Here is a 12,492-nt window from a genome sequence, read left to right as displayed (position 1 = left end):
CTGCCAAAGGTGCTTCAATGAAGTACTGAGCAAAGGGTTTGAATACTTGTGTAATTGTGATATCTTTTTTTTTATGTCTAAAAACCTGTTTTTGCCTTGTCATTTTTGGTTGTCATAACTCTCCTGTGAAGATCTGAAGGATCAGGTTACAGTGGGTCTGCTCTACAGCGTCCTCTCTCTCCCGCAGAGGGGAGAGGTGGCGGGGGCCACATTATGGCGGTCATAAAATACTCTGCGCCTCTGGGCTCTGCAGTATTGGGATTGGAATGTGTGACTGTGGGACACAGAGAGAGACTTACCAAAACTCCTACATCCCCAAAATTGGAGAATTAAACAATATTTATATTTTTGAGAATGTGGAAACGGTCCGTGGACACTAAAGGAACAGTCATGTTGAGTTTGTTTAATTTGGTGACCTCATGAAGGGCAGAACATACACATCACTGTATCTTTGTTTGTATACACTTCTCAATTATGGGGTTTGCATCTGAATGTTGTATAAAATAAATGATTAAGCATAAGAATACTTTTGGAAAGAAAACAATGTGATCTTATTCTTCTAAATGAGAATAGTTTTTCATAGCAACTTATGATCAGTCAGTGGCCATGCCCCCGTAAGCACAGACATTATACCCAAACGTCATGGAACACCCCTTTCCACAGAGTTAATAAAAGGACTCGTGACAAAATGTACATTGGACCAGAAAGCATGGAGCTGTCACTACATGTTGAAATGGTTGGCAATTTAAATAGAGTCAAAAGAACGCAGGAACGAGCTCCCCATGTTGGAATGGCTACCACTCTTTAGACCAAGAAGACTAATGCGTGAGCCAGATGTTGCAAAATTGTTTAAACTACAACTCTACCAAAGGACAAGACCAGAGAATATGGAGATCATCCCCACACTGAAATGATTAAGAAATCTACAAACTAAAGACCAATTATTCAGCCTGCAGCTGTTTAAACTCTTTAGTCCGGTAAACGCATCCGACCTAAGAACAATGATATTCTGAAAGATCTGTTCTCAAGAATGTTTCCCGAATGGTACTCTGACGTATCCATTAAAACAAGCTACACCTACGAAAGACTGATCTCTGGTGTACAAACTAGAGACTGTCTGTCAACTGACTATCCAGCATACGCACTGGTGATCGCAGAGAGGGACAACAAAGGCATACACTCGTAAATATGTAAATTGCTATTTCTTTTCGAATGAGCGGTTGTTCATGTTCAAAATATTAGCATTTCCATGAGTGTACAGTCAGGGCCAAAAGTTGAGAATGACACAAATATTAATTTTCACAAAGTCTGCTGCCTCAGTGTCTTTAGATATTTTTGTCAGATGTTACTATGGAATACTCTAGTATAATTACACACATTTCATAAGTGTCAAAGGCTTTTATTGACAATTACATTAAGTTGATGCAAAGAGTCAATATTTGCAGTGTTGACCCTTCTTTTTCAAGACCTCTGCAATCCGCCCTGGCATGCTGTCAATTAACTTCTGGGCAACATCCTGACTGATGGCAGCCCATTCTTGCATAATCAATGCTTGGAGTATGTCAGAATTTGTGGGTTTTTGTTTGTCCACCCGCCTCTTGAGGATTGACCACAAGTTCTCAATGGGATTAAGGTCTGGGCCAAGACCCAAGTTTCCTGGCCATGGACCCAAAATATCGATGTTTTGTTCCCCGAGCCACTTAGTTATCAATTTTTCCTTATGGCAAGGTGCTCCATCATGCTGGAAAAGGCATTGTTCGTCACCAAACTGTTCCTGGATGGTTGGGAGAAGTTGCTCTCGGAGGATGTGTTGGTACCATTCTTTATTCATGGCTGTGTTCTTAGTCAAAATTGTGAGTGAGCCCACTCCCTTGGCTGAGAAGTAACCCCACACATGAATGGTCTCAGGATGCTTTACTGTTGGCATGACACAGGACTGATGATAGCGCTCACCTTGTCTTCTCCGGACCATCTTTTTTTCCGGATGTCCCAAACAATCAGAAAGGGGATTCATCAGAGAAAATGACTTTACCCCAGTCCTCAGCAGTCCAATCCCTGTTGCTTTTGCAGAATATCAGTCTGTCCCTGATATTTTTCCTGGAGAGAAGTGGCATCTTTGCTGCCCTTCTTGACACCAGGTCATCCTCCAAAAGTCTTCGCCTCACTGTGCGTGCAGATGCACTCACACCTGCCTGCTGCCATTCCTGAGCAAGCTCTGTACTACTGGTGCCCCGATCCCGCAGCTGAATCAACTTTAGGAGACGGTCCTTCTTCACAACAATTGAACCGCTCTCCTTGAAGTTCTTGATGATCCGATAAATGGTTGATTCAGGTGTAGAGTTAATTTGGGAAATAGAGACTATTTAAAAAATTTCCCGTGATGCCCCGACTTCCTAGTTAATTAAAGTTAAAGTTATTAGTTTAATCACGTAATGAATAATTACACATAGATAATTGACTTGATAATAATACAGTCTTCACATTTAATGATAGTCACATTACGAGTGTAAATTGATGAGGGGAAAAAAACGATTTCATTAAGTCTTTAACGTAACAAAATGTGGAAAAAGTCAATGTGTCAGAATACTTTCTGAAGGCACTGTATACAAGTATTCAACCCCCTGAGTCAAAACGTTACAAATCACCTTTGGCAGTGATTACATCCGTGCGTGTTTCTGGGTAAGAGCTTTCTAAGAGCTTTCCACATCTGAATTGTGCAACGTTTGCCCATTATTCTAATCAAAATTCTATTTTATAGCTCCATTTCATTTATTTTTTGTCTTGAAAAACTCCCCAGTCCTTGACGATTACAAGCATACCTTTAACATGATGCAGTCACCACTATGACTGAAAATATGGAGAGTGGTACTCAGTAATGTGTTGTATTGTATTTGCCCCAAACATGACACTTTGTATTCAGGACAAAAAGTGTATTGCTTTGCCACATTTTTTGCAGTATTACTTTAGTGCCTTGTTGCAAACAAGATTAATGTTTTGGAATATTTGTATTCTGTACAGGCTTCCTTCTTTTCACTCTGTCAATTAGGTAAGTTTTGTTGAGTAACTACAAAAATGGTGTTGATCCATCCTCAGTTTTCTATCACAGCCATTAAACTCTTTGACTGTTTCAAAGTCACCATTGGCCACATGGTGAAATCCCTGAGCGGCTTCCTTCTTCTCTGGCAACTGAGTTAGGAAGGATGCCTGTATCTTTGTAATGACTGGGTGTATTGATAGACCATCAAAAGTATAATTAATAACTTCATCATGCTCAAAGGGATATTTAATGTCAGCTTTTTAAAATATATTTACCTATCTACCAATAGATGGGTAAAATAGATGCCCTTTGCGAGGCATTGGAAAACCTCCCTGGTCTTTATTTGGTTGAATCTGTGTTTGAAATTCACTGCTCGATTGAGGGAACTTATAGATAACTGCATGTGTGAGGTACAGAGATGAGGCAGTCATAAAGAAAACATGTTAAACAGTATTATTGCACACAGAGTGAGTCCATGCAACGTATTATGTGACTTGTTAAGCACATTTTTACTCCTTTATTTAGGCTTGCCATAACGAAGGGGTTGAATACGTATTGACTCGACATTTTAGCTTTTCATTTTTTATTAATTTGTAACATTTAAAAAAAAAACATTATGGGGTATTATGCCTAGGCCAGTGACAAAACATCTCAATGTAATCCATTTTAAATTCATGCTTCCACAAAATGTGGATAAAGTCAAGGGGTGTGAATACTGTGAGGACACTGTATGTTTTGTGTTTTTCCCTCACACCAAATACAAACATACACATATGAACAAATATTTACAGACGCACAGAAAAAACAACTACAGCTCATCTGCCCAGACCCACATGCTCACACCCCCATCCCTAGTGCCTGCATTATTGTTTGCTACTTTGGCCTTAAATTGTACCAATTTGTTTTTCTAGGTCACCCATGCTATTTCAATAATAAATAATTTGATTGTGTAATTATGGTGGATTGATTGATTTCCAGGATGTTAGTATATATTTTTTCAAGATGAGAAGAGAATCGTCCAGCCCATTGGGTATCTCACTAAACCCCCATATCCGTTGTCTTGACATTTGCAGACAGACAGATTAAAATTAAATTAACATTGTAATACTTCTGACAGCCAATTTTCTAACTCAGCCCATAACTTTTGGACTTCATAGCTTTCCCAGAATGCATGGATTATTGAGTTATTTGTGAATTTTGTGTCTTGTATAATGAATTATATCCATTGGTTTATACTGGATTAAGCGTACATTTGTTAATTAACTGTAATATCATTTATGCGCCAACATTCCCTCCATCTTGTGCCAACATCAGTTATTTTTAAGTCTTGGTTCCAATAGTAAGAGATTGTCAGGTGGATATGCTCTCTGTAAGGTTTTGTATATCTTATCTATCATATGAACATCCTTTTCTGACTTAAATAAGATTCCCTCAATGTCCAAAAGATTTCAAATCAACATTTTGTGATATGTAACTTTAGTTGCATGTACAGTATTTGAATATATCCTCATTGGTCAGTCCAAAATTGCTTTTTAATTCTGTCAACAGGAGGGGGGTGAGAGAGGACATCCCTGTCTTGTGCCCCTTTCTAAAGCAATCTCATCAGGTAATGTATTATTTGATTTATGATATTGATATAATTTATTTAAATATATTATTTCACCTGGAAAGTTGAAAGCTTCTAAAGTTTTGAATAGAAAATACCATCTAAGACGGTCAAAAGCCTTTTCGGCATCAACAGCCATTATTGATAAATCTTTCTTGTTTTTTTGCGTATTGTATTTGTTTGTGTCTATTTTTATAAACCCTGTTTATTGATATGTATCAAGTCTGGTAAGACTTTTGCCATGCTAATGCTTATAAGCTTTAGTATTATTATTTTGTCACAATTTATTAAACTTATGGGTCTATAATCAGCATGGGACTCTCCAGATTTTAATATAACTGAAATAACAGTTTGATACATGGAACTAGGTCGTACTGAATTGAGTGACGAGTGTTGTCATTTGTGTAAAGAGGTGCACTACTTTGCCCCAAAATGTTGAATAGAATTGTAATGGGAAAGTCATGTTTTAACAGTATCCAATATTTATCTTTGGGTGATCTGTTTTTAGTGATTGTTTTTTTCTTCTGCTGATAATTGCTTCAGGGTTCTTGAGTCTAAGGCTATAGGATCCATCCAATTGTTGTTTAATTCTGATTTATATAATTTTCATATAAGCTTTTAAAATGGTCATTAATCGCATCGTTTCTAATTACCACATTTGTATCTTTTAAAATATAAATGTAGCGTTTTGTTAGAGCTGCGAGATAGTTACCAGATTTATTTGCCATTAAGTAGTATACTTTATTTGAGTTTAACCTGTAGTTGTAGGCTCTCTTCAAAAGTAAAAGATCGTATTCCTGCTCAAGTTCAGATGATACATTTTCTTGTTTACCTTGTAAAGACTTTTATCTGCTTTTTCTAAGATAGAAATTACAATTTTAAGAAAAATAAATCACTAAATCAGATTTAACTTTTGCCGAGTATGAGATTATCAGTCCCCTAATATACACTTTAAAGGCTTCCCAAATTATATTGGGGGTCGGCTTTTCTTTGTCCTCTATTTCTACATTTGTAATGGTTTTTATTCTTTTGTTTACATATTTAATACATTTCGGGTCCAGAAGATGCGCTCTGTTCATTCTACAGATTCTGTCGCTAAGTGTATTTTCTGTTTGTGTAATTAAGCATGATACCAGACAACGATCCGATATCACTATATCATACATTTTTTAATCAAATAAATTGTTTAGTGCATTTTTGGGAATACATTTTTTTCTTACTTTGAGAAAAAAAGTAATTATCTTTGGTAATTGGGAATAGTAGTCTCTTGGTGTCCTGTAAATTATTTGTAGCGATTACATATTTCAGGCTCTTTGAAGGCTCCCCAAATTTGCCTTTTTTATTACTACGTCTGTCAATGTTATCGAACGTGTAATTTGGGTCACCTGCCCTGAATAAAAGTTAATGTCTGGATTTGATCTAATATAGCTTGCATTCTATCTAAAAACACCAGATTTGCCCGGTACAAACACAAAATCGCGAGCTTGGGACTATAAGGTTCTATCTGATTTTTTTTCAAAATTGTGTTATTGATATAGCCTTGTTCTGTTCATATATGGTACTCTAAATAACCCAATTCATGTTGTTTAGTTAAAAAGAATACAAGATAAAAATGGCTGACACCATTCAAACCAATGAGGGTTCAGAAATGTAAAGCCAATTATCTCAGAATCATCTTCTTGAAGATAGAACCTTATAGTCCTAAAATCTCGATATGTAACATACTTTTTAGACTTATACTGTTCAAAAGTTTGGGGTCACTTAGAAATGTCCTTGTTTTTGAAAGAAAAGCACATTTTTTTGTCCATTAAAATAACATCAAATTGATCAGAAATACAGTGTAGACATTGTTAATGTTGTAAATGACTATTGTAGCAGGAAACGGCAGATTTCTTTTTAATGGATTATCTACATAGGCATACAGAGGCCCATTATTAGCAACCATCACTCCTGTGTTCCAATGGCACGTTATGTTAGCAATCCAAGTTTATCCTTTTAAAAGGCTAATTGATCATTAGAAAACCCTTTTGCAATTATGTTAGCACAGCTGACAACTGTTGTTCTGATTAAAGAAGCAATAAAACTGGCCTTCTTTAGACTAGTTGAGTATCTGGAGCATCAGCATTTGTGGGTTCGATTACAGGCTCAAAACGGCCAGAAACAAATAACTTTCTTCTGAAACTCGTCAGTCTATTCTTGTTCTGAGAAATGCGAGAAATTGCCAAAAGCTGTGTACTACTCCCTTCACAGAACAGCGCAAACTGGCTCTAACCAGAATAGAAAGAGTAGTGGAGGCCCCGGTCCACAACTGAGCAAGAGGACATGTACATTAATGTCTAGTTTGAGAAACAGAAGCCTCACAATTCCTCAACTGGCAGCTTCATTAAATAGTACCCGCAAAACACCAGTCTCAGCGTCAACAGTGAAGAGGCGACTCCGGGATGCTGGCCTTCTAGGCAAAGTTCCTCTGTCCAATGTCTGTGTTCTTTTGCCCTTCTTAATGTCTTTTTCTTTGCAACTCTGCCTAGATGGCCAGCATCACGTAGTCGCCTCTTCACTGTTGACGTTGAGACTGCTGAGCGATGGTTTCTGATAATGGGCCTCTGTACGCCTATGTAGATATTCCATTAAAAGGAAATCTGCCGTTTCTAGCTACAATAGTCATTTACAACATTAACAATGTCTACACTGTATTTCTGACCAACATGATGTTATTTTAATGGACAATTCTTTTTGCTTTTCTATCAAAAACAAGGACATTTCTAAGTGACCCCAAACTTTTGAAAGTTAGTGTAGATATGCCTTATATGTCTGGATGAAATATTCTACCCAGGAATATTCAACACTGAAATCTATGGGTCATCTGTGGGTCTTTTCTGCTGACAACAATGAAAATGTATATTTGTCTTTAATGCCGGGTTTGATCTAAATGTCAGAAGCTATCCAGGGGAATGGTTACTTTTTATGTTAAAGAGTGGAATGTTTTTTCTGCTGGTGCATCCTGAGGTAGCTCCTCTCTGATAACCTCTTCCCGCAGTGCGTACTGGCGAATGGCCACTCTCCCGTGTGGACCTTCAGGTGCATCTTCAGCTGGTCCTGGCGGGAGAACCTCTTCTCACACTGCGTACAGCTGTAGGGTTTCTCCCCTGTGTGGACCCTCTGGTGCCTCTTCAGGTGACCAGCCTGGGCAAAGCGCATGTGACACTGGGTACAGCTGAAGGGTTTCACCCCTGTGTGGACTCTCAGGTGCCTCTTCAGGCTGAAGGAGTGAGAGAAACTGGCCCGGCACAGGTGGCAGCCAAATTGTTTCTCCCCCGTGTGTACCCTCTGGTGGATCTCCACCTGTTGGGGAAAACTGAAGGCTTTCCCACAGAATGAACACGGGAAGCGCTTCTCTTTGGTGCTGCCACCTTTACTGATTCCGTCTTCACTACTGTCATTTGTCAATGGGCTTGTGTAGCCATTTAGTGTTGAGGCACTGGCATTGTCTGAGGTCTGGTTTAACATTAGGAGAGTGTGAGGAGAACGAAGGCCAGGGAGTGTCTGTGTTATCGCAGGGTCTATGTTACAGTTGACAGATTCTATAGAAGACAGGCTGAAGGCAGCACCTGTTAGAGGGTTAACCTGAGGCGCCATCAGTCTTTCTGAATCACAATTATAGGAGCAGGACGGAGCATCGTAAGCGAAGTCTGTACTCTCCCGCCGCATACGTTCACTTTCCTGTCCCCGCAGACCAAATCTATGCCTCGCCCTGGTTTCAGCCAGTCTGTTGTCATGGAGACTAAGTTCGGATGTCGTTGTGTGTTCGACTATCTGTTTCTGGTTGTGGTTAACAGCGTTGTTCCCCAGCCCAGAGTTGAGGACGCTGTCCCATCCCCTGACCTCCACTATGTCACCTCTGGTCCAGACCTGCTCGGTGATGTTGTTCGCTGGGCCCTTGGCTGCACCGGTCTGGGAATCCAAGATGGCCACCCAGTCTGCTCTGTTAGTCTCCAGCCAACCACCTACATGAAGAGTTTAGAAAATAGACTTTACAAACATGGCAGGGAAGACTCTACATATGGAGTTTTTTTGTTGTCAATTACCTGTCAAATTCATACATGTAAACATAAGTTGTATTGATTTGATTTCATTAAAGAAGAAAAATCAATAGCCACTATTCCTGTTGGAAGATCTAATACTGTATGTAGGCTATATGTGGGTCTTTCTATAAACTACTGAGGATTTCCTACGCTGGACAAGTTGTTACAGCTGTTGATAAGTCACTGATAATAATCATCCCATTTCTTTTTCATGTCATTACATTAAGATATAAGGGGGAACATAGCTATATTCAATACAATTCACAACTTTATTTAAAACCTGTTTAACCATTCTCATGGTGGGTGTCTTAATGGATTTGTCCAAAATCAGGTGACATAAAACATTACTTTTCTGTCCTTGCATTTATGGCTGTGTAAGTTGTTGTATCATATATTAAGCATTATTCAGTTCAATAATACTTTAAACTTGAACCCTGTAAGAATCCTTGATCTAGCTGTCTGACAGTTTTTTGTACCGAGATCTCAGAAATGCAGTGTAACTATGTAACATTGTGTCTCCTTACACTGAGGATACAAAACATTAAGAACACTGCTCTTTCCATGACAGACTGACCAGGTGAATCCAGGTGAAAGAGCTATGATCCCTTATTGATGTCACCAGTTAAATCCACTTCAATCAGTGTAGATGAAGGAGAGGAGACAGGTTAAACAAGGGTTTTTAAACCGAGACAATTGGGACTTGGATTGTGTATGTGTGCCATTCAGAGGGTGAATGGGCAAGTCAAAAGATTTAAGTGTCTTTGAACAGGGTAGGTGCCAGGCGTACCTCGTAAAACTGACCATCCTACCGATCCTCGACTTTGGCGATGTCATTTACAAAATAGCCTCCAATGCCCTACTCAACAAATTGGATGCAGTCTATCACAGTGACATCCGTTTTGTCACCAAAGCCCCATATACTACCCACCACTGCGACCTGTACGCTCTCGTTGGCTGGCCCTCGCTTCATACTTGTCGCCAAACCCACTGGCTCCAGGTCATCTACAAGACCCTGCTAGGTAAAGTCCCGCCTTATCTCAGCTCGCTGGTCACCATAGCTGCACGCACGCGTTCTAGCAGGTATATCTCACTGGTCACCCCCAAAGCCAATTCCTCCTTTGGCCGCCTCTCCTTCCAGTTCTCTGCTGCCAATGACTGGAAAGAATTACAAAAATCTCTGAAACTGGAAACACTTATCTCCCTCACTAGCTTTAAGCACCAGCTGTCAGAGCAGCTCACAGATCACTGCACCTGTACATAGCCCATCTATAAATAGCCCAAACAACTACCTCTTCCCCTATTGTATTTATTTAGCTCCTTTGCACCCCAGTATTTCTACTTTGCACACTCATCTACTGTCAAATCTACCATTCCAGTGTTTTAATTGCTATATTGTATTTACTTCGCCACCATGGCCTATTTATTGCCTTTACCTCCCTTCTCACCTCATTTGCTCACATTGTATATAGACTTATTTTTCTACTGTATTATTGACTGTATGTTTGTTTTACTCCATGTGTAACTCTGTGTTGTTATATGTGTCGAACTGGTTTGCTTTATCTTGGCCAGGTCGCAGTTGTAAATGAGAACTTGTTCTCAACTTGCCTACCTGGTTAAATAAAGGTGAAATAAAAATAAAATAAAAAGGGCTGTGGCGGTCATGAAATTGCCGGCGGGTGATTGTCATGCAAATAACTGCCGGTCTCACGGTAATTGATCGTTAATTAACAAACACCTTTAGCATCTCCTGGCTTCCACTGATCCATGTAATATAGCCTACACCACAATACATCCATTATTTATTTTACACAGGTCTAAAGAAACATGATTTGAAGAAATTGTAGCCTATTTCAGAAGAACAGAATAGCATATTCTGAGTTGTCCATACATTAGGCACTGATCTGGCTATACCATATGGCTGTGGGTTACACTCGTTCATTTAGCAGAAAAGATTTGCTTAGAATTCCATGACATTATTTCATATAATTTAATAGTATGAAGAATATAATTGAACATAGCTGAATAAAATAAAGGATATTTTCTCCAAACGATCCAAACGATTAACAAAGAAACAGGTCCTCCTATCTGCTAAAGTTAAGAGACATTTATGCAACTTTAGTTGTGATACAAAAATGAGGCTATACGTTTACATGTTTTATACGTTCTAGCTGCATGATGTGACTAATGACGATTTTTAAAAAGTTGCATGAAAGGCATAAGCTCTGCTCTGTTTCTTGCGCAGGCTGCACACACTTCATCGTCTCTCATTCACTATTTTGCAAGCACTTGATAATATTCTCACCCATCAGACTATTCTTAATTTAATCTGGTCTTTACCTATAGCCTACTAATATACAGTACCAGTCAAAAGTTTGGACATACTTACTTATTCAAGGGTTTTTCTTTGTAGAATAATAGTGAAGGCATCAAAACTATGAAATAACACACATGGAATCATGTAATAGCCAAAAAAGTGTCAAAACAAATCAAAATATATTTTAGATTCTTCAAAGTTGCCAACCTTTGCCTTGATGACAGCTTTGCACACTCTTGGCATTCTCTCAACCAGCTTCACCTGGAATGCTTTACCAATAGTCTTGAAGGAGTTCCCACATATGCTGAACACTTGTTGGCTGCTTTTCCTTCACACTGCGGTCCAACCCATGCCAAACCATCTCAATTGGGTTGAAGTCGGGTGATTGTGGAGGCCAGGTCATCTGACGCAGCACTCCATCACTCTCCATCTTGGTCAAATAGCCCTTATACAGCCTGGAGGTGTGTTGGGTCATTGTCCTGTTGAAAAACAATTGATAGTCCCACTAAGCGCAAACCAGATGTGACGGCGTATCTCTGCAGATTGCTATGGTAGCCATGCTGGTTAAGTGTGCCTTGAATTCTAAATAAATCATAGACAGTGTCACCAGAAATGTACCCCCACACATCCTCCACGGTGGGAACTACACATGCAGAGATCATCCATTCACCTACTGTGCATCTCACAAAGACACGGTGGTTGGAACCAAAAATCTCAAATTTGGACACATTAGACCAAAGGACAGATTTCCACTGGTCTACTGTTCATTGCTCGTGTTTCTTGGCCCAAGCAAGTCTCTTCTTCTTATTGGTGTCCTTTAGTAGTGGTTTCTTTGCAGCAATTCGACCATTCAGGCCTGATTCACGCAGTCTCCTCTGAACAGCTGATGTTGAGATGTGTCTGTTACTTGAACTCTGTTAAGCATTTATTTGTGCTGGTAACTCTAATGAACTTATCATCTGCAGCAGAGGTAACTCTGGGTCTTCCTTTCCTGTGGCGGTCCTTATGATAGCCAATTTCATCATAGCGCTTGATGGTTTTTGCGACTGCACTTGAAGAACCGTTCAAAGTTCTTGAAATTTTCCGGATTGACTGACCTTCATGTTTTAAAGTAATGATGGACTGTCATTTCTCTTTGCTTATTTGAGCTGTTCTTGCCATAATATGGACTTTTAACAAATAGGGCTATCTTCTGTATACCACCCCTACCTTGTCACTACACAACTGATTGGCTCAAATGCATTAAGAAGGAAAGAAATTCCACAAATTAACTTTTAAAAAGGAATACCTGTTAATTGAAATGTATTCCAGGTGACTACCTCATGAAGCTGGTTGAGAGAATGCAAAGCTGTCATCAAGGCAAAGGGTGGCTACTTTGAAGAATCTCAAATATAAAATATATTTTGATTTGTTTAACACTTTTTTGGTTCCTACATGATACCATATGTGTTAT

General features: G+C 39.2%; 1 protein-coding gene across 2 annotated transcripts in view; it reads right to left on the bottom strand.

Annotated features, from left to right (window-relative positions):
• The window catches only part of LOC120052924 (zinc finger protein 606-like), an 86,588-nt gene that overhangs the window by 64,851 nt on the left and 9,245 nt on the right, over window positions 1-12,492 (bottom strand). The window contains exon 6 of one of the 2 annotated variants that reach the window (XM_039000160.1): window positions 7,376-8,647. The exons of the other annotated variant lie outside the window; for it this stretch is intronic. Coding sequence (XP_038856088.1) covers window positions 7,611-8,647 — 1,037 coding nt within the window. The 3' untranslated portion in view covers window positions 7,376-7,610. Of the gene's footprint in view, window positions 1-7,375; window positions 8,648-12,492 lie in introns of those variants that run through there. 2 annotated transcript variants of the gene reach the window in all.

Source organism: Salvelinus namaycush, chromosome 8 (genome assembly GCF_016432855.1).
Source record: "Salvelinus namaycush isolate Seneca chromosome 8, SaNama_1.0, whole genome shotgun sequence".
In the NCBI taxonomy this organism is placed as follows: domain Eukaryota; kingdom Metazoa; phylum Chordata; class Actinopteri; order Salmoniformes; family Salmonidae; genus Salvelinus; species Salvelinus namaycush.
Note: the sequence above shows the minus strand (reverse complement) of the source record. Positions and strands in the feature narration are given on the sequence as shown.